The sequence below is a fragment of the Pleurodeles waltl genome, chromosome 3_1 (assembly GCF_031143425.1).
Source record: "Pleurodeles waltl isolate 20211129_DDA chromosome 3_1, aPleWal1.hap1.20221129, whole genome shotgun sequence".
Lineage (NCBI taxonomy): Eukaryota > Metazoa > Chordata > Amphibia > Caudata > Salamandridae > Pleurodeles > Pleurodeles waltl.
In genome coordinates, this window is record NC_090440.1 from 462,915,228 (window position 1) to 462,937,065 (window position 21,838).

At 43.8% G+C, this 21,838-nt stretch overlaps 1 protein-coding gene across 1 annotated transcript in view; it reads right to left on the reverse strand.

The window, feature by feature from the left end:
- Positions 1–21,838, reverse strand: part of AGBL1 (AGBL carboxypeptidase 1) — a 2,739,156-nt gene that overhangs the window by 2,423,247 nt on the left and 294,071 nt on the right. The window contains exon 2 of the mRNA XM_069221447.1: positions 19,378–19,441. Coding sequence (XP_069077548.1) covers positions 19,378–19,441 — 64 coding nt within the window. The remainder of the gene's footprint in view (positions 1–19,377; positions 19,442–21,838) is intronic.

Sequence of the window (21,838 nt, forward strand, 5' to 3'; positions counted from 1 at the left end):
GTTTACATGTGCAGCTGGTTGTGTGTATGGTGTGTGTGTGTTTAAGGAGTGTGTGTTGTGCATGTGTCACTCTTGTCTTCTTCCCTCCCTCCATTGTGTGCTAGGCGGCTGTACTCACCGTCGTCGTCTTTGTCGGCATTGGTGTTCCAGTTGAAGATCATCTGGAAAACTTGCAGTTCGGGTTCCATGGCGGCGTGGTCCTTCCCTGTGCCTCCAGTGGTGAGTCCTTTCACTTCTGAGCTCTGTTTCCCCCAGGCTTTTGTTGGCGTTGGTACCGAACCGGAAAAGGTGGTGGTTTGCAATGTCATTATATGGTGGGCTGTACCTTGTCTCCCGCCTGGCTGTTGACGGCTACCGCTGTGGTGACTGTTGTTTCCGCCATGGAGGTTGGTGTGGTAGATTGACTGTCTATGGGAGTTATCATCGCCATGGTCATAATTTGGCGGTACTTACCGCCAGTGTGTTGGCGGAATTACCTCAACCTTATCACTCACCACCAGGGTCGTAATGAGGGCCTAATTCTTGACTTGTGTACGTTTGATTTTTGTTGCTTTAGTCTTGTTTGATTTATATAAATATTACCTATTTTTCTAAACTGATGTGGTGTCCATTTTGTAAGTTTCACTGTATTACTGTGTGTGTTGGCACAAATACTTTACAAATTGCATCTGAGATAAGCCTGATTGCTTGTTGCAAGCTACCAAGGGGGTAAGCGGGGGTATTCTAAGTGTGTTTCTTCATTGCCCTGACTAGAGTGAGGGTCCCTGCCTGGACAGAGTGCAAACTGACTGTCAACCAGAGACCCCCTTTCTAACAAAGGCAATCCCAACATTCTCAAGTTTAACCTGAGTTCCACCTCCTTCCAGATGGTATGCTCTGGGCCACTTCCCAATAGACAGTCAACAGGCAAGGATGGACTCCCAGCTACTATAAGTAGCCCTGAAACCCCCCCAATTCAAAGGTAACCAGAGCCACTGGCTAGTGGCTCTCACGTTTCTCAGCAGCAACAACGTGTTGGAACACATTAGGGACTACCTGCTCTGAAGACACCATATGACACCTGATGATCTCTGTCACCCAGGGACACTAGGGTAACCTCTAATCTCTCCCCAAAACTATCTGGGGCAATCTCCTCCCCAAGCGCTGCACTAGCCAACCCCAGTTACTACCCACTGGTGGGGGGTTGTGCCCTCCTGGGACACTTGGCACCCCCTTTGTAGTGTCCTTCTTGCTTACACTCATAACACTTCCCTGCAGACTACTGTCATGGAACCACTTCCTTTTCTTTTAAGAAGGGGGAAGGGAGCCCTAACCCACAGAACTTGTTTGGGGTCCTTTAGAGAACTCCTTGCTCTTTTTGTCCCCCCTCTGACGTCTGCTGAGGACCCTACCCACACTTGTGGTGATCCCCCACAGATACCTTCTTGGGGACACTGGTGCTGACCTAGCGATCTGTCTCCTTAACAAGCTCTCTGGGGTCAGTGAGCTTACAGTCAGCAAGGTGTTGGTGTAGATCTATAAAACAAGCACTGAACATGTGCTCTGCTGTGAACAAATTGTACAGCCCCTGGTAATACTTTGCTTCACTGCCCTTCACCCAACCATCCAGTACCTTGTAAAATGAATCCACACAATTCGCCCATGTCTGTTGGGATAGCTTCTAATTGTCCCTGAACTTTTTTATGTAATTTTCTGGGGTTAGACCAAACTTCCTGACTGGGGCGTCCTTCATGGTCGCATAGCTCATCCTGTCTCTCCCTTTGATGGCCAGTAGAGTATCCCTTCCCTCACTAGGAATGTGCCCCCATAGACTAGCTCCCCAATCCTTCTCAGGAATGTTGTGCATCTCTAGAACAATCTCACAGACCTCAAACCTTCTGTCTATCTCCTACCACAAAGTCAGACACCATACACTTGGGTATGTGAACCCTCCTGTCAGAGGACACTCAATTATTGCTGCCACCAGCTTAGCTGGACTTAGCCCTCCTAACTTGTGTGTCCAGCTCTCTCAGGCTCAACTCCAAAGATAACATCTTTTTCTTTTCCTCCATAGCCAATTTGACCATAGCTAGCTCCAATTTTAAATTCTCTCCTCCCTCCACTCTCGCCAGTTCCTCTGGTGACAGGCTTCTAAATGAAATGCTACTCCCTGTCCTGGGAGGAACCACTGCTCCTTGCACGGTATCAGCCTCCTCGCCCACAGGAACTCCCAGATTCTCCACTGGATCCTGGTCCAGCTCCTCCTCATCCTCTATCTCCTCATCATCCTTCTCAAGGATCTCCTATGCTGCATCCCTAGCTTCCATCCAGGCCATCAGCACCTTGTACAGCTCCAACGTCTTGGTGAAGCCTTTGGTAGACACCCCAAACTTCTTGCAAAAATCCTTGAGCTGGACCACCATGTTTTTCTCCAGCTTGGCCAACTCAAAATTCAGGCTTGCAGGTGTAGTCGTGGGATCTCCAATCAGGACATGATTTATAGAAAAGCAAAAATGCTGATCTGGGAGAAGTGAAAAATTAAAAATGCCAATCAGATAGAGTAGAAAAATTGCCAATGGTGACCAGAGACACTTGGGCCCTGATTATGACCCCAGCAGTCTTCCGACTGCCAAGGCTAATAGGCTGGTATCACCGCTAACAGGCTGGTGGTGAAGACCGCCACATTATGAGTGTGACAGCTTGGCCGCCACTTCTACACCCATACAGCCAGAGGAGTGCATCTCTGACCCAGCAGTCCACAGAGGACCACCAGAGGTATTATGAGCTGGCCTACCACCCTGGTTGCCACGAAAACGATGGCGGTAGTGCTACTGGTGACAGAGAATTTCTACCCTGTCATCGGTAGATGGTTCCCCCACCCCGGCAGCAAGCACCTGACCCCCAACCCTGTACAGACACATCCCCCACCCCCCACAGTCACAGTGCCACACACCTCCACCGCCCTACAGTCACAGTGCCCCCCTACTTACATGATGCCCCCCTACAGGTGCAGTTCCCCCAGCCCCATCCCCACATACATCCACAGACACCCACATGCACCACGCACACATTCACCTACACTTCCAGACACGCATTCACTCACACATCCAAACATGCATCCATTTTCGCATTTTCTCACACATCCAAACACGCATCTAGTCACACATTCACTGACACATCCAAACATACATACTCACACGCATACATACTGACAAGCAGACATGCATCCTCACACGCATACACACTGTCAAGCAGACATGCATACTCACATGCATACACACTCACAAGCAGACACACACTCACTACAACATTCATACACGCATTTACTCACACGCATACAACCATGCATACATGCACACACACACATTTATACACACACGCAGACACCACAGACCCAAACACAACAGCCCCCCACCATCCCACCCTCTCCCCTTTGGGATGCCTGACTAACCTTGTCCAGCGAGGAGATCGTCCAGCAGAGAACTGGAAGGGGCGCTGTTACTGGCCGCAGTGCCCTGCCAGCAGGACACCACCAGGCCATCTTAATTGTCATAATAAGGCTGGCGGCCTCCTACTGGCAGGCCACTGCGTGTGGTAGCACTGCCAGGTGCCACCGCCCTCCAGCATGGCTACTGCTGGATATGTGCCATAAATGTGGCGGAAATCTGGCAGTAGCCATATTGTGGCGGGCGGAAGACTGTGTCATAATGAGGGCCTTGATTCTAAATGGTCTAGATGTGGATGGTAGTGTACACCAAATTACTGTAAGGTACTGCCCAAACACAAGTCCCTTTGTCACTGCTGATCACCAAGGTTAGAAATTGAGTCTCTAGTTGGCAGATGTATGCTCCCTGTGTAGGAAAGTGTCTCTTTCGACATGGTCAGTCCCCCACTTTTTGCCTGGTATTTGATTAGGTTTCAAAGTTGTAGTGCCCAGGGCCCCTGCTAACCAGGTTTCCTGGGCCAGATCTCTTTCCCAAAACTGTTGAGATGCATTGGCACAATTGGTAATACCTTTAGCTGCCACTATAAGTCCCTAAGACTATAGGTCCTAAGAGTGGGCCCCTGAGGGCAGCAGCACAGATTGTGCCACCATCAGGGACCATGCATCTAAACGCACCCAGCATTGCCATTGCAGGCTGAGTGTCCTGGTGAAATCCTAAAATGCAAACTGACATGGCACACAGCATGTGTGACCTATCCACTACACACTGCATGCAATATAGGAAAGTCACCCCTCTGGCAGGCCTTTCAGGCCTAAGGCCAGGTGTAATATACTGCATGTGTGGGCATAGGTGCATTAGCAATATGTGCCCTACTGTGTCCCTTCCAAACCTGGTACATAGTAAGTGAACAGAACAGCCATTTTACATGTATGTGCTGGACACTGGTCAGTGTGTAGTTCACAGCTACCTGATGGCCACTCCGAACCCTGAGTTGTTTGTTATCAAACAACTCAGAACAATAAAACCCAACTGGTACCAGAATCTGATTTATTGCATAATGTACCCAGGGGCCAGCTTAGAGGTGACCCCCTACAAAAGATTACTAACCCTGGTACGGTTGCCGGCTGGTCACAACCAGTCTGTCACCACCAGACAAGATTCTGAAACCCTAGGGTAAGAGCTTAGCTTGCTGGATTCAGAAAACAAGGCTCTTCCTGGGCAGAGGTGTTGCACCTCCTCCCCCAGGAAGTTGCACAGCACTGCCTGTGAGCTTAAAGGGCTTGCTGCCTTTGAAACTCAAACCCCAGCCTTCCTGCTAGCAGCAGATGGCTGCCCCCTTTGCAAACCCACTTTTGGTGGGAGCAACGGCGGGAAACTGAATAAAGGACAGGAGTGTCAAGCCCCAGCTTGCACCATTCCCAAGGTGTTGAATGGTAGGAAAATAGCCTATCAGGGATAGGGAAGTCACCTCTGCCGACAGGACGTGGCCACAGAGTGGGTGTAGCCACCCTAAGGTAGATAACCCATTGGTCACTACTAGGTACTCCCCTAAATGCCCACTAAATGCAGTATTTAGTGGACACCCCTAGACCAGCCGATCAGATTCTAAGAAAAGAAGAAGACCAGCAACTAAGAAGAGCCAAGGCTCATGAACTGCATTCCTGCAGCACAACAGAAAAGGCACCAAACCATGCTTGCTGCACCCAGGACTTGACAATCGCTGCTGAGGGGTTGCATCGACATTAGGTGGACTCTATAAAACCCCAGAGGATCTCCACCCTTCTGAAAATCACCAAAGATCTCCCTACAGAATGAAAGCATCACTCCCTGCACAAAGAAGCAAAAGACCAGTGAAGTCAAGTTCGGCTCCGCTGACTCAGGAACTGGACACAGCAGCTGGATGTAATGTGACCTGACAGACCCGGAGGACAAATCCTGCAAGTGTTCAAAGTTTGGTGGCACTTCAACCTCCAGTGGCTGAACAGTGCAATAGCCCATGGTACTGGATCCCCAGCATCGCACACCCAGATGAAAAGTCCACTCTGGACTCCCAAAGGACCAGGAGCAAGCCCCACTCAAGGGACTTCAGAACGCATAAGAACCATCCCCCAGAGTGGCCCTGCTCACCTGTAAATCACCCTCAAAGTGACCTGCCTTCTGCTTCCAAGGGCACTTTTGCACACAGTTTTTGGCTCACATACCAGCTCTGCTCCCAGCCTCTCTGGGCCCTGCACCGGAGAACCAGCTGTGGTCTAAGGGTCCCCCAGCCCTTGCGACCTCCAGTGGACCTCCACCAGTTCCAAAGTCTTTTCAGCAGCTGCTCCCGCGAAAACCGCCTGAGCTTCTCTCGGTGGCCCACAGGACCTCTTGCTGACCTCGACTTAAAAACAAAAAGAGACACTGGTAAACGCATTGCCTGATTCCTCTGGTGTGTAATTATGCACAGAAGTAAGACATTTTCTAAACTGGGAAAAGTCATACCTTAAAAAGTACTTACCCGATTTTGATGATCTTGTTAAACACTTTACAAAAATTTGAAGTATTTTTGTAAATTGGTCTCAAGTTATTCCTTTGAGTGTGTGTCCCTTTTTATTGATACTGTGAGCACAACAAATGCTTTGCACTTCTCCAAGATTGGGCTAATTGCTCGAACAAGCTACCATAAAAACTAGAGCAAAACATCAAAGTGGTATTGCTTGGACTCTCTGCATAGTGCACATCATTTTTGTACAGTATATAGAGAGCCAGCCTCCTACACCCTGTCTAAATAGGGACCACAATCCTAGTCAGTGTACGTTAGATACACAACCTAAATTAACCTGTACTCAGCCTCTGGTATCTTCATATCAAGCAGTCAGGCTTAACTTAAGAGGCAATGTGTTAAGCATTTGTGCAGCACTTAGATTACAGTAACAGTGCAAACACCACAAAATAAAAAAGTGGACTAGCCCACTACTTTATGATGCATGCTGTGGTAGGCAAAAGCAAAATGTGAATAGCAGATGAAAAGGCCAGTGAATGAAGATGACCGACCCAACGTTCCTCGATATATCCATATAAGAATACATTCTTTTATTTATGGTTAGTGAGATAGCTAAGTATGTTTTTAGGGAAGGTGTAAATATTTGTGGCTTGGTAGAGGAGTCATTTTCCTTCACCAACTACCACATTGAAAGACAAACATTAGCAAAATAAATAGGTCTTGCTTTACAAATTGTTTGTAATGGCTGCTACTGGTTCTGCCATGGATGGGTGGTTGTATAATGCAACCCATACAGGCCAAAGAATGGAAACGAATTAGAAAACATTGATTTTAGAATTTTAAAATGGTTCCCACAGTGTGTGATGCTACATGTCAACACAATATGATGGTTTATACTCTCACGATGGCAGCCATGTTTTGTCATTAAAAGCAAATTGAGCAGCGATGGAAACTTTGAGTAAAATAACAGAAGAGCTACAGTGGGAGAGCAACACAGAGAGCAAGGGGAGGATATGAAGGGAGAAGAAGCACATAGGAAAGAGTGAGAGAGAGCACCAACTGTCTGCAATCCCAATGAGTGGAAAAATCAATAGTAAAACTAGTCCCCTGAAGGTATGCTGGGGAAAGAAACAAATCCTCCCAAAAAAATAATGTTAATGGTGCTAATAAGAGAAAAGAAAGCCATGGCATAAAAAACAAGCAAATGAGATTGACAAGAAAGTCAAGCAATGGTGTGCTATGTCCTGATTGTAGGTTTTGGCATTGTCAATGATATGTCTTTCAACAGCCAAACACTTTCAGTGAAACCAAACTTTTGGGGTAGGTAAATGCTGCATGTTCTTGCATTGGGGAGGATGCTCTAAAGAAGAGAAACATACAAGTACATTATTTCTTTTATTAACAATTGCGAGTCTCCTGCCTGCACTGGAAATGTTGACACATAATTTATGCGTAGCATCCAAACTGTTTTTCCCAAAAGATAAATCAGACACAAAATCTCAGAAATAAATAATGAATGATATTTGCTCAGGTGACTATACGCAAACTCCTTTAAGAGAAAGAGACTTTGGTGGACTCGAGCCTTCTGTTTATTAGTACATGCTTTGTAGTTCTGTCAAGTTTGGTTCTACATCAATGAACTAGCTGTATATTCAAAAGGAACTTCAAACAATTTGCAATATTGTAAACCAGATATCAATTGCTTTAAAGGTAATTTAAAGTTAAGATTGTTATTTTTTAAACCACTATTTATTTTTGTATGATCTTATGAATTTGACACAAATCCTCTTGCTTGAATTATATAACAGATATAAAGCATTCTCACATGCTATTTAACAGGTTGTAGGCCCTTCTGAAGTCTGAGGTGTCTTGTCACTGAACAGTCCACAAACCTCTCTTCATTCCAGCTACTGGTTCCTCCTACCTGAATGTTTCAGTTTCTTGTGTAGTAGGAAATTAAGAAAGCATCACAGAAATCTTTTAGGCAGTTGTATATAAAACTTCAGGTGGTAGGAGGGTCCGCTTCTCAGTCTTCTTCTCTCTAGATGAAAGCAGTTCATCAAGTTGGTGTACATGCATGTGTAGCAAGCACAAAGGGGTGGGCAGAGGGCACAAGGACATGCTGACGTGAGGAGCAAGACGGTGCTCTGTGGATCTGGAGGAGCAGGCCAACAGCAGGCTAGAGGAGAACTACCTGTGGACTAAGCAGCAAAAGCTTTTAAAGTGGAAAAAGTGGTGGTACGGACGATAACGAAACCCTCTGCACCCGCCACCCACCTCCCGCCTCTCACTCATGCTATTTGTCCCCCTGTCCGCTTGCCCGACTACTGCTACTAGCAGTACTGACACCATCCTAATAGCATGACCACCCATGGGCCTCAGAGCTCAACAACCATTATATCACTTACCGGCATAGCTGAGGGGCAGAGAATAGTGAAGAAGTTGGAGGAGGATCAGGGCCTCATTCCTACTGCTGTCCATGCAACAGCACTGTACACCAGTTCCAGTACGTGGTGTCAGCGCGAGGGAGAGGAGCGGTGGGCCAGCGTGGAGTGACCATAGAGAGACCAAAAATACCAGACCAGAAATACGGAATACTGACAGATGTGCAGCAGCACAAGTGTGGTGCAAGGTAAGACCCTAGGGGGCCACGACTCACAGCTAGCAGATGTGTAGGCAGCTTATAATAGAATAGTGCAGCTTGTACCTTCCTAGCATCTGTGTTCTTCTGTGCTCAGTCTGTGCCCAGCCTACCTGCTCTTGACTCCCGCTCCCAACCCTCTGCTTCCACCATTCCAGTCTTTCGGCCTACAGTTTCTTCCTTAGCTGTGCCATTGTGTCTTCCTTTTGTTACGTTCAACCAACAGTTTCCAGTCTAATCACCATGTCCTACCAGCACTAGCCTATAGCCTAGGACTACTCAAGCTGCCGTCTAATTCGGTATAACTCTGAATCACTTTGTATAACCTAGTCCTAAAATTGCTCGGACCCCTGTACTATTGGACTTTGGGTTCTTGGTCTCAATTCAGATTTAATTCAGATTCACATGGCATAACATAGCGAAGCCGAGTATTGCATGAATCACACCAAGCATCACACCGTGTAGCATTACACAAAGAAATACGTCATGAATATCTAACTCACAAAGAAACTGCGCCTCTATCATTGACGCAGCAAAAACTGAGACAGCCATCACAGGCCTCCTTGCATCCTAAAGCCCAGATGCAGCTGTTGTTATACCTTCACCTCAAAAGCCTTTGTTGCATCTTAGTGAAGAGAGCGTCCCTCCCCTACAAAAGGAATTCATAACCAAAAATTATCATCCCAAAATTCATACCAAATGTTTTTGTCCCAGGGATCAATCTTCAGCTAATTTTTCATCCAACGTAAATATTTCAGGCTTGTCGTTCCTCATAGAACCAACCATTGGCAAATAAACTGCCTCACACAGTGTCTCTCAGGAACCTCCAGACAGGTTTAATTCTACACAATTGAAATTCAGTCATCTTCAGTGTTTACCTAATGGAAAAGGAAAGCATCAACTTCCTAATACATTGGTCATTAAATAATGGGAAACTCTAGGTGCAAGCACCACCTCTAACTCAGACTCCTTTAGGTCAGAACAAACTCCTTTACAGCCAAGTTGAAGCATGTCATCATGTACTTACAGCCACTGCTCAAGAACACACAGGCACAGGCCTGGCAACTGAAGCTAATACAGATGTCTCACCACAGCTGTCTGACTGCAACAAACTCTCCCTCATTGTTAAAGCATTGGGATGCAAGATGAACCAACAATCATTTTCCACCCATGAGAGCTGCTTCTCCATGGGCTCTGATGCAAAAAATGCATAGCGTAGTAGCCTTTCCACCAGCCTCTCCATCTGCCAAGCACAGTAAAGCAGGAGCCCCATGGACCAGCATTAGTGGTACTCGCTCTGTCAGCTCAACAAAATCACCAACTCCAACCAATCTACTATACCACTACACACCTTCCCTTACTCCAGCCACATAGTAAACAATGATTGCCTCGTATGGCGGCAATCTACCAGATTTCTCTAAGTTCATGCAAACTGATGCCTATGAACTGGGCTCAGATAGTACTGTTTAGAAAACAAACAAGCCTTCAGACGTTTGGCCTGCTTTATTAAGAACCTTGCAATCAACATACGAAGAACCCAAGAATCAGTCTGTGAAAATGGACACCAAGATTACGCTATTAAACATGATAGCAATTTTTATCTCGGGGATACAAAAATCTTAAACTGCCTTATAATTTAAGCTAAAAAAAGACACCACCCATAGTTTTCAGCAATATTTTCAATGACCTCAGGAAGACTTTGAAGATTGAAAGATCAACTAAGATATCCAAAATAGTTGAGACATTAGGGCCTCAAACCTTAAAGCAGTCTTCACAAGATATATCTCCCCTGCGTATGAAGATCGACTAAGATATCTAAACTAGATGAGACCTTAGCGCCTAAAACCTTAAGGGAGTCTTCACAAGATGTATCTCCCCCTGCGTATGAAGCCACAGAGTGTAGTCTCAATCACTGCAAAAGGCATGACTCCACAGCATCCTAAACAGCTATAAATACTAAGGCCTTAATTTAAGAGGGCCTAGCGCCACTTTAGTGCCCCCTTACATTAATTTGTTTGATGCATGCCAAGGTTGCACTGAGGTGGCCTTTTCCCCATGCCATATTTATAAAGCGGCAAAATGCATACACTTTGTAATCCTTTGCACTACAAAGGGGGTGTTCCCCTGTTAGGGGGGGCTGAAAAACACATGAGTCATGTTTTTGGGCACTTTTAAAGCCTGCTCAGAGCAGGCATTAAGAGGTGACACACCATTGTTTACAATCAACATCAATGGGCTTGCAGGATTAGCATCAACATTTTTTAATCTTATCCTGAAAAGTTCTGAACTAGCATAAAAATGTTTTGACGCTAGTTCCCTAAATACCACCATGGTGTGCCGTATCTTAGATACGGTGCACACATGGTTGCATTAGAGGGCAATAAAGGGCGCAAGAAAAGTAGCGCTGCACTGCATCTGGCCCTAAAGTTCCACCAATGACAACTTCGGTAGTGAGAATTAATTACATCACTCCAGAAGGTCCCTGCCCCGGATCTAGAAGTAAGATCACAGAGCTAAGAGAGGACACACTAGCCGTATCTGACCAAATGACTGAAGACCTCTACAGGAAAAACCACCATAAAGCACAAAAGAAGAAGTCCAACCTTGCTGTGCAGAATAATATTTATTCCTTTTTCAAAAACTCAAACTCTCATTCAGACTTGTGCAGATGTAGAGTTACAGAGAAAAGCACAATTCAACATGCAATTGTCAAGGAATTTGGCCTTGGTTATCAAACGTCAACCTTAATAGGTACCACCCGTACTCCGAAGCTGATGAAAGAATAAGCTGGCTCAGGCTTTTTCTTCAGACAAAAACAGTAACAAAGAAACTCTAATGTACCTAGGGTACCAATTGAGAGGACATTTTGACTTGCTGAATCCTCTTCCATTGAGCCAAATTACAGAAACAAGTGTGTTGAACAAAATAGCCTTTGTGGAGTTTATGGCCCCTGCACCATGACATTCTAATGAAACAGCTAAGGTCTTGTGGACATTTTCCAATGCAGCAAAAAAGGTACTGGTAGGAGCAAAGATGCTCGAAAGCTTGAGAATATGGGTGTCCGCTCATAGAGAATCAGCCTACCCACATTTTGTAGCCATGAACACGAGGAACAAAAATACTATTAGCCCTCAAAAAAACGAATGTTCAGTTTTTAGGAACTCTCTGAACAAGTCTCTCAAACTTCCCACGGAACATGGTCATCCACTTGACTGTATAGACAAAAGGTCACCATTAGGGGATCAAAATGGGAGCTGGATTTCTGGAGTTCCGAACAAACCCAAAGTGCAAGTATAAACCAGCCCTACAGCAGTAGCTTCAACAGGGTTAGTAGGAAAATTTAAGATCTGTTCATGGAACATTAACGATTTGTCAGCTAAACTCGCTGACAGTGAGACATTGGAATTTCTGTCATTAGTCCAGATAATTCTACTACAGGAAACCATGGCAGAGATGGTGCCAACAATCGCAGGCTACATAACCTTCTGGTTTCCTGCAATAAAAGAAGCTCCTTACTGCCAAGTTTGAGGGGGAAAGGCAATCTGCATCCAGGCTGCCCTGAGAGGTAATCATATAATGAAACCAACAGTTTGGAGTGGCCTGCGAATTGTACAAACCACTCTTAGACAAGACTCACAGACCTTCAACTTGGCACTTATGAATATCTATGCACCTCCAAAAGCGAAAATCAAGCAAATAGCCATTGACCATCTTAAAAGGGAAATCTGTAGCCTCCACAAAGTGCCCCTGTCAGCTGAAACAATTCTTTCAGGGGAATTCAATATGAATATGCTTGGGTGACAGCAAGATGAAGAATTCCTAAGCTCCTAGAAGGTGCACTGGTCAATTCTGGAACAAACACAAAATCCATGATACAAAGAGCAGAAAGCTCATAAAGGAATTCAAGTTTCTTAATCTAAGATACATCAATGGCTGCTTCCTGACAGGCTCCATTCCTAAACATTTCATAATCATGAAAGTAGCTCTTTAGCATATTTTACTGTGCTCTCTGCTCCCTTATACAGCGAGTCATCAGCTTCTTCATAATTCCGAGGGGGGAAGCGATCATCTACTGTAGGACCTGTGCCTTGCAATCATCGCAGACAACCATCCAGAAGACACTGCAGTACTCACACGATAAACAATAAAAGATTGAAATGGAGATCTAGCACAATTATTAAAAATAGCGAAAAGCACTTATTTAGCTCCTCTGGCTCAGACGAAGGCCATCTACAGTTCCTGGGATCAATTAATTGCTCAGTTTGTCCCACAATGCGCGACTTCTGGAAGCAGCACCAGTTATAAACACAGAGCAACAAAGACAAATGCTCAATGAAAACTAAATGGATTAAAGGTATTGCAAACCAAGCACACCAGGCTTCCCAAAAAGCTTCAGATAACTACTCCTTGAAGGTTAAAATGGTAGAAGGAATGACTTCCTATGAAAAATTTAGATGGGAACAAAAAAGGCATCAAACAATGAACTTTGTGCCAAACATTTACATTATTTTCATACCAACAAGCATGCAAACATTAAGAAAACAGTAACCAACTTAAACAATCTTTCAAAAACTAAAATAACAGTTAACTTACAAAGGAGCACTGGTATGAATACCTCTCAAACCACTTTGGCCATCCCAAGAGAAAGCAGCACCTGGCCAAAATATCCTAGCACCAGCAATTTTCAAAGATGAGAAATCTTTCTGGGCAAACACCTTTGTATCAGTATTTGTGAACATAACCAGTCTAAATCTAATCCCCTCTTTCTGGAAAGACTCCATTATCTTCTCATTTTATAAAGGTGGTAATGACTCAAATTGCATTAATTTTCAATTTAATGTGCTCTTGGACACTTTGCTGTCTGTCTCCTTGAGGAGCTATTGTCTTGGGCTACTGAAAGGCATTTGATCCCATTTAACCAAACAGGGTTTACAAAAGGAGATCTGTTATATAGATTATAAAGCAGCAGTATTCAATCAAGAACACAGGGTCATTGGAATAAACTTGCCAGCTGGAATATACTCCACTCCCTGAAGTGCTTATCAGTCCAGAAACAGGACAAGGTTGTGTATTTGCCCACACAGTCTTTAATTTCCTTCTTGGGGCTCTCCCTTGCAGCTTTGATCAGGAAAACTCACACGCTCCAAAACTTGGAAACATTCTGCTGTCAAGTCTGACTTAGTTTGATGAACATCAGTATTCAGAACCTTTTGAATGCCACTGCCTTATATTCCAGTATAAACTCAATAGAAACCAATCTGAAAAAGACAAAAATTATGAATTTTAGGTAAACGTTCATTAAGCTTTTTAAGGCCTGGCATCCTTGGTGTGGTTTACCTTAACTTTTTGCCCTCTACCCTTTTTTAAGATTCTGGGCAATTTACGACTGCTGACTAGTGCTAAAGTGCAGGTGCTTTGTACTCTAAACCATGGTAACACTGGCTTATCCATAGTTGACATATTTAATTTACTTGTAAGTCTCTAGTAAAGGGCACTACATGTGCCCAAGGCCTGTAAATTCAATGCTACTACTGATCCTGCAGCACTGATTGTAGCACACACCCCAGTAGCCTTTCAAACATGTCCCAGGCCTGCCATTTCAGGGACTAGGTGGGCAGTTTTACACAGCCATTTAGACCTGGCAAGTGTACAAATTTTGCCAGGCCCAAACATTCCTTCTTATTACACGTCACCCCTAAGGCAGGCCATGGTTAGCCCCAAGGGCAGGGTGAAGTGCATTTAAAATGTTGTATGTATTTTATTTTAACATGTCCAGGTAGTGAAAAAACATTAAAATAGTTTATACTACCACAAAGCCAATCTCTCTCATAGGTTAATATTGAGATTTAATTAAAACATCTTTAAAGTATAATTTCCATTTGGAGAAAGATAGAAATTTGGAGTTTGGTGTCTCTGAACTCACAATTTAAAATCACAGCTTATGGTGAAGTCGGTTTTTAAATTGTAAGCCTGAAAATGCCACTTTTAGAAAGTTGGCATTTTCTTACTTTAACTATTTAGTGCCTCTGCCTGTCTCCGAATACAAGTCTAGGGTAGATGGCAGCTGGCTTTGTTCTTTCTCTCTAGACAGTAACACACAAAGGGAGCTTGGGTGTGACATGTTCTTCCTGATGGGCCATCACCAGGCTGATTGGTTGTCCTGGGCTACATGGGAGGGAGGAGCTGACACTCACACCAGAATAGACCTGTGCCTCACCTCACACAAAGGGAAGGGCTGCATTCTTGCTTGTAGATTGTCTGGAGCCAGGGAAGAAAGGGAAGGGACCTTGTGATCTTCAAAGACTTCTTTAAAGTCTCCCCCACCTCAAAGACACATTTTGACATAAGTACTGGACCCCAAACTCCACCAAATAAGTTCACTTTACGGGCCTGAGGAGACGCTGCAATGAAGAAGAGCTGTGCTGCCAGGAGTGACTGCCACTTTCTCACTTGCTCTACTGTGTTGGCCTCCTGCCTGCTACTTCTTGCGGCGAGGAAGGATTAAAACTGCCCATTTACAACCTCCTTAACCCAAGAACTCCAAGGACTTGTTGGCTTGCCCCCTGTTGTTGAGATCTCATTATCATCAAGGACTTCACTGGCATTCCCACAACCGTAGATGCCTGTAAGGACCTCGCAAAGCCTCTGCGATCGGCATGTGCTCTGCATCACCTGTGTGTACAGGTTCCTGATGTGCCATCTGCAGCCACTAACTTTGCCTTTGATGGAAAACACGCTATTGGAGGAAGTCCTCTTTCAGCGTGGCTCCCCTGACCCTGTGCTGCCGGAGCAACCTGAGTGACACCGCAACACCCGGATCGCGCAAAGGTACTGTGACTCTGTGACTACACTGTGCTTTTGCAGCCAGCTGGAGTTGTGAATTCATGATTGCATGGGACCGAGCAAGGTCTCCCATGTGCGAACCTCTCTAGGGACTTGTGGAGCATTGTTGTGCCCCGATATAACTATCAGGAATCTAATTGCCAAACCGTGATGTGGACCACTGAGAATCTTAGAAATGTATTGTAAATGCTTGAGTGGGAGAGCACAAGCAGTCCTACATGCGCTGATTACATATATGTTTTGAAAACCTACATCTAATCAAATAAGTTTTGGATTTTTGTTGTTTTGGTCTGATTTAACTCCGATAAATATTCTTTATTTTTCTAAACTGGTGTGGAGTCTCTTTGTGGTGTCCTTCACTGTGTTACTAATATCAACTGTTGCACAAATACTTTACACATTGTCTCTTATGTTAAGCCTGACTGCCCTGTGCCAGTCTACCAGAGGGTGAGCAAGGGTGATTTAGGTTGTGTATCTGACTTATCCTGACTAGAATTGTGGTCTCTATTTGGAAAGGGTGCATACCTCTGCGAACTAGAGACCCAGAGGCAGATTTAAGAAGCCCTTAGTGTAACCTTGCTTCACATTGTTTTCAATGGACCTCCTGTCCCATTGTAAGATTAGCGCCAATATTAACACTATTCCTGCAAAGCGCCAAACTAGCGTCAACATTTATGATGCTAGTTCCCTCATATGCACCATGGTGCTTGGTATTATGAATGCGTTATGGGGGTACAATGGGGCGCAAGAAAAGTGGTGCATCATGACAGGATGCTCCACTTTTCATAAATTTACACCCAATATCAAACAAGCTCTCATCAGTGGAATCTGCGAGATGGGAAAATTGAGGTGGTATCAGAATATAAATATCAAGACATGCCAATTGAAACACAAGGCTCCTTTAAGCAGCATATGGAGCTTTTGTCAGTGAAAAGCTAATTCTCTTACAGCAGCCTTCCAACACCTAAAGTCTGCAATTGTGACATCGACATATACACCCCTATCAAAAGTCATACAGACCAAATTAGTAATGACAATAGCTTATACCAGCAAAGCATTGAGAGGCATAGGCACATCATTAGCATGAATTGAATATCAGACTCTTGACAATGGTATTTTTACCACCCCACCGCTCGCCTCCAACCCAATTGAGATGAGAATTTGGTCTCACTAAACAAACTCTAGCAGGAGAAAGAAATTAGCAGGAGAGATTACTCCTGAGCTAGGAGACATCTTTCTTCTTCTTTAACAGCCCTTTGCTTAGATCTAAAATGGGATTTAATAACAAACTATTCCATAATCCAGGCTACTGTAAACAGAAGAAATAAGTGCACCCTCCTACTGGCTGGTAAGAGGATTGGCCCCCAATAGCATCTTATGGAAAACTAACACCTCATCCATACTTGGGAGCAGGCCAACCATCACTCTTATATCTGGCACCACTGAAATGACCCATCAGCTCAGAGGCTGGCAGACTGTGCAGACTATCCCCTGAAACTATGGTTCACCAAATCTGCACATATGAATCAAACTTGGAGGATTGGAAAGCTATATTAAAACCCACATTCAACACCAGGGGGTACACCGATGTAAGCAGGCCATCCTAGCGTGCTACACTCCCTCAGACATTTAGTTAAATTGTAGTTATGTGAAATATCTGATATGACTGCGACTGAAAATCAACCAACTAACAGGACTTTAAACACCAGGGCCAAATTGGGTACCTTTTGTTGCACTGTCACTTCATTGTGAACAAGATTTGAATTAAAAATCAACCATCTAGCCTGCAGGAACACATCTGGGCTGAAATGGGCACTGTGACACCCACTTTGCTCAAGACTCTGATTGCTTTGTCATTTTAGTTAAGTACAGAACAGTTAAGTACTGGCACATTGTGCACTTTAATTGGACAAACTGCTTTTGAACGGTTGAATCAGCAGCTTTTCTGCAGTCTATCAGTACATCAAAATAGCAACCAGGCTAAGGGCCTCATGCTGCAATCCACCTTTTTTGCACAGGACTCTGCTTGCAATGCCACTTTATTGCAAATAAGTCTCAAATGAAACAACCATTTAGCAGGTGGTAATGCATCCAAGTTGAAACCGGGACCCTGTCCCCCTCTCCACATAAGATACTGATTGTACTGCGATTTTTATTTTCCCCTAGCATAGCGAAGTACTGTCACTTTATGCTTCTTAAGTGGATTAATTGCTTTTGTATGGTCAAGGGGGTAGTTTTCCTAGGGTTTATCATCCCACCCAAAAGTAATTAGGACTGGAGTATTATGATGTGAAGTTTTAGCACTAAATATATAATAATTAGTGGTCTGGATTTGATTGTTTTATACAATGTGTATTGTACATCTAGGCCCTTTCTACTTTGTACAGTTAGTTTTTTCCAGCACTTTAATATTTTTATATGAATGTATAGTTTTTTTGCTTCCGTTTTAGTGCAAGGGTTTTAATTAACTATTCACTTAAATAAATGAACTTAAACTTGTATATAAAACTGTAGCTATGGTTAGGTGTTATGGGGTGATCTAAAACAAGGGCATGTGCCTGGGAAGAGCTTAGGGATCCTTTGAATGCTAAGAAGTAACCTGCCATTTTTTCAGCAGTTCAGGCATAGACAATTAAATCCATTGCAGGTTCAACTGGCAAATGTTGGTCTGGTCTGGTTGTACACTGAGACCTATGGCCTTGGTAGTTTACACAAGCCTGATTTTAAAAAGGTCACCAGAAAGATGTTAACTCATGCTTATGAAAGTCACATATGAACAAATATCAACTCAAAACAACTCTTCTGTATACTCCTGGACCCGTGAAAGATTCAGAAGAAGGACTGCCCAGCTTCCTGAAGAAGGAGGACCAGACCTGCTCACCAGAATCGCTAGAGTTCCTTCAAGGGCTGGTTGGCTGGCCTTCTGTGTGAGCTACAAAGGCATAACAAGTTCCTGAGGATTTGAACCCTCCTTCTGGCCTCTGCTGAAGTGAGCCCTAACTCCTCATGTGACACCCCCCAGATAATGGACCCTTTGTAGTGGTGTTGGTGGTACTCTTCGTATCACAAACCAAAACCTGTGACTTATAAAAATTTCCATCACAACCTGCCTGGAGAACCGACAAAAGAGTGAGACCTACCTGTCAGTTGGTCCAACCAACCTGCATCCCTGGTCAGTCTAACTTCTTGGTAGCTTCCACTGCTTTCTTCTCTGCAGCAGCAAATCCTCTTCAGTGGGACCTTCAGGCAGTAGTATCCGACCACCTGGAGACTTCTTTGGCTACAGCCTGCAGCTTCACCCAGGTGGATGAATCCAAGTTCCAGAAAAACTTTTTAGCCTGCAGGTAGAAATCTTCACCAGTCTCGGCAATGACCAGAATCCTATTGATGACATTGATCTCCTAGGTGTGGAAATCCAGCTACTCCTGCTCAGAGCTTTTTCCTGGCTTCGTCAATGGCTTCACCAAGAAGTCGTTAAAGGGCTCCCCATTGCTGTTGACACATACTCAGATACAGCCTAGTGCCTTGCTCCGCTGAGACTCTACCTATTCCAGCCCTTTTTTCAACAATTTTTCTGAGTCTAAAAGTAAGCCAACATTGGGCTACTGCTTGTTTCAGTATCGCCTGCAACTATTGTATTCAAAAGTCTACAGCTTCCTTAAACTGCAATCCATAGTGTGGACAGACGAGACAGAAAAGCTATCATGATTCGAAATAAGACATGGATGGTAGAGTTATTGGAGCAATATTCAGTTTCATAACCTTAAAATTGTAGATAACTCTGTTTCTATTGAATTCTTATTGATGAGATCATGACTGCTTCTGAGATGCTTCATGCAAATGCAATAACTCTGTTATGCATGCAACTAGTTACAAAGTAGTATTAGCTTTAGTTGTAGGTATGACATAAAATATATTGTAATGCTTTTAATGCTAAATTGCAGAATATGTAACACACATGTTAAAGTATTTTTCTAAAGACTTACCAGCTGACAGCAGCTCACCCAGTACAGTAAGGATATTCAAAGTGGCTTCTTTGTCACAAGAGTTCTACAAAAAGATGGAACAAACAAACAGATAAATAAGGGACAATATGCATTCACCTACCCAATAATTCCATTCCTTGGATGTGAAACTGCTTTCAATCTTAACACAAGACATTAAAGCTTAAGGTTTGCAGAGATTTTGAGATCTTTTTATGTGTGTGTGTGTGTTTGTGCCTTAAATTAATTATAACTAATGACCCTGACATTAATTATATCATTTCAGATGTTGTAGTGATGTTAATATGATGTCATAGAACATGTAATTAGTGATGTAATATGTGGTCTAATTAGCAGTGCATGGAGATAGTGAGTTATAATCTCTTTAACATAAGAAATAGTTACTAGTGAATTTCAGTTTCTTGTTTGCTTAAAATGGTATGTTTTAACTGACATTGTCACCTAAGTGGAACGTCCCTTTAACCTTTGCTTTTTTCAGTGAATTGCCAAGGTCTTTAATGTAAAATAACATATAGTAACAATTCCTAACTATACTGTCACTTTAATCTTTTTTTTAGTGTATTTCTATGTTTTTTAACATAAATAAGATATTGATTGCCGGGGTGATATTGCTTGCAGGACCTATGGCTGTCATGCATGGCACAATTTAAAAGGTCTAATATTAAGTAAGGCAGACCTACTGGCTTTGTCAAAGGGTCAGAATACAAAAAGCAGTAGACTTATCGGTTTTATTAAACAGGCAGCACATTAACATAGAGAGAGCAAACCTATAGTCTTTATAAAAAAGTCACCAATAACTATAATCAAATGTATATTTTTTAATTCATATATTTCAAGTTTTTAACAAGTGACTAAAATATTTTTTAGTATACCTTTAAAACATAACATTAGCATGTCTTTGAGTCTTTTTTTAAAGTTTGAGGCCACAAAGTGCATCCATACAACCAATAATGGGGGGCCTTGCACTCTAGCTCAGAGCACATATGACCAGCTTGGAGGGATCTATAAAAATATGCTACGCTCACCTACAGTCATGAATTAAATGACACAGGAGACTTAAGCCCTCATTACGAGTTTGGAAGCCGCTGCAGCCAGCATACCGCCAGTGCTGATGGCCTGCTGAGCACCCTATTAGGAGTTTTCCACTGAGCCAGCTGGCGAAAACAGCGTTTAAACCCGTTGGCCCAGCGGAAAACTCACCACAACATTGACGCCGGCTCGTAATCGTAAAGTGAAATGCGCGTTGTCCATGGGTGCCCCTGCACTGCCCATGCCAAATGCCCCGGACGCCCTTTCCTGACAGCCTTTGCATGGAAGTCAGACTGCCATGCAAAGGCTGGCGGAAAGGGGACTCGTAATCCCCAGGGCAGCGCTCCCTGGTGGATTGCGACTGCCGAGACTGCCAGGCTGTTGACAGGCGGCAACCTGCCATGGTCAAAATAGGGTGGTCAGACCACCATGTCTGTGGCGTTCCGACCTCCATCGCAAGTGTGGTGATCTTGTTTATGTTGACGGGTGCTGCTGCACAACCTGTAGCCACATAAAACATTAAAGAAAGGTTGAATGTGCCCCTGCCACTTATAGGGGCACTGCCAGGAGTTAAAAATAATATTAAAAAAGCCCTAGGGCAATATGGAGTGCTGGAGGGCTGGATGAGTGAATGTTTAAAGAGTGACATATCTGCTCATTTCACATGCACTTTGTTTTCTTTTTTTTTAAGGGAAGGGCAGCATGCAGCCCGCTTACCTGAGCCATTTATTGGCTTGGTAACCCAATTCTCAGGGCCAGGGGTTTATTTTTTGGCTGAGGAGGGGAGTCTCGCCCTCTCCCTCAACCTCTCAAGGGCTCTGGGGACCCTATCCCAAGGTCAATTTCTATTTTTTTTATTTTTTTTTAAAGGGGAGGGTGTATTAGTACCTTCTCTATGAACCACTGAAGGGCCTCGAAGACCCCCTCCCATGCAGCTATTTAATATATATGACCAAAGCTTAAAGTAATGTTATAGTTAGGTGAATATGTCAGCGACAACATTAATTTTTTAAACTAAAAACCACAGAAATTCACAAGTTACAGTTAGCACAGCTAACTGTCACTTGTTCCCCGCCACGTACTGCTTATGACCTCACATATTACATCACTCATGACATGTTCTATGACATAATTTATGACACTACTGACAACATCATTTATGACTTTTTTTCTTGACATCACTGATAACATCATCCACGCTTCTTTTGCACATATTGGTCTTTAAACTAGTATATCATTAAAGGCCTAAAAGTAAGTACAAAATAGCTCTGAATAATATGCAGCATTATAAATGCCATCACAGAAACTACCTTGGCTGCAGTCTGTATACGTGGATGATTATCTTTTCCCATTTGTAAAAAATGTAAGTTGTTATGTCAATGACAAGAGGGACTTCCTTCATAGAATTGATGGT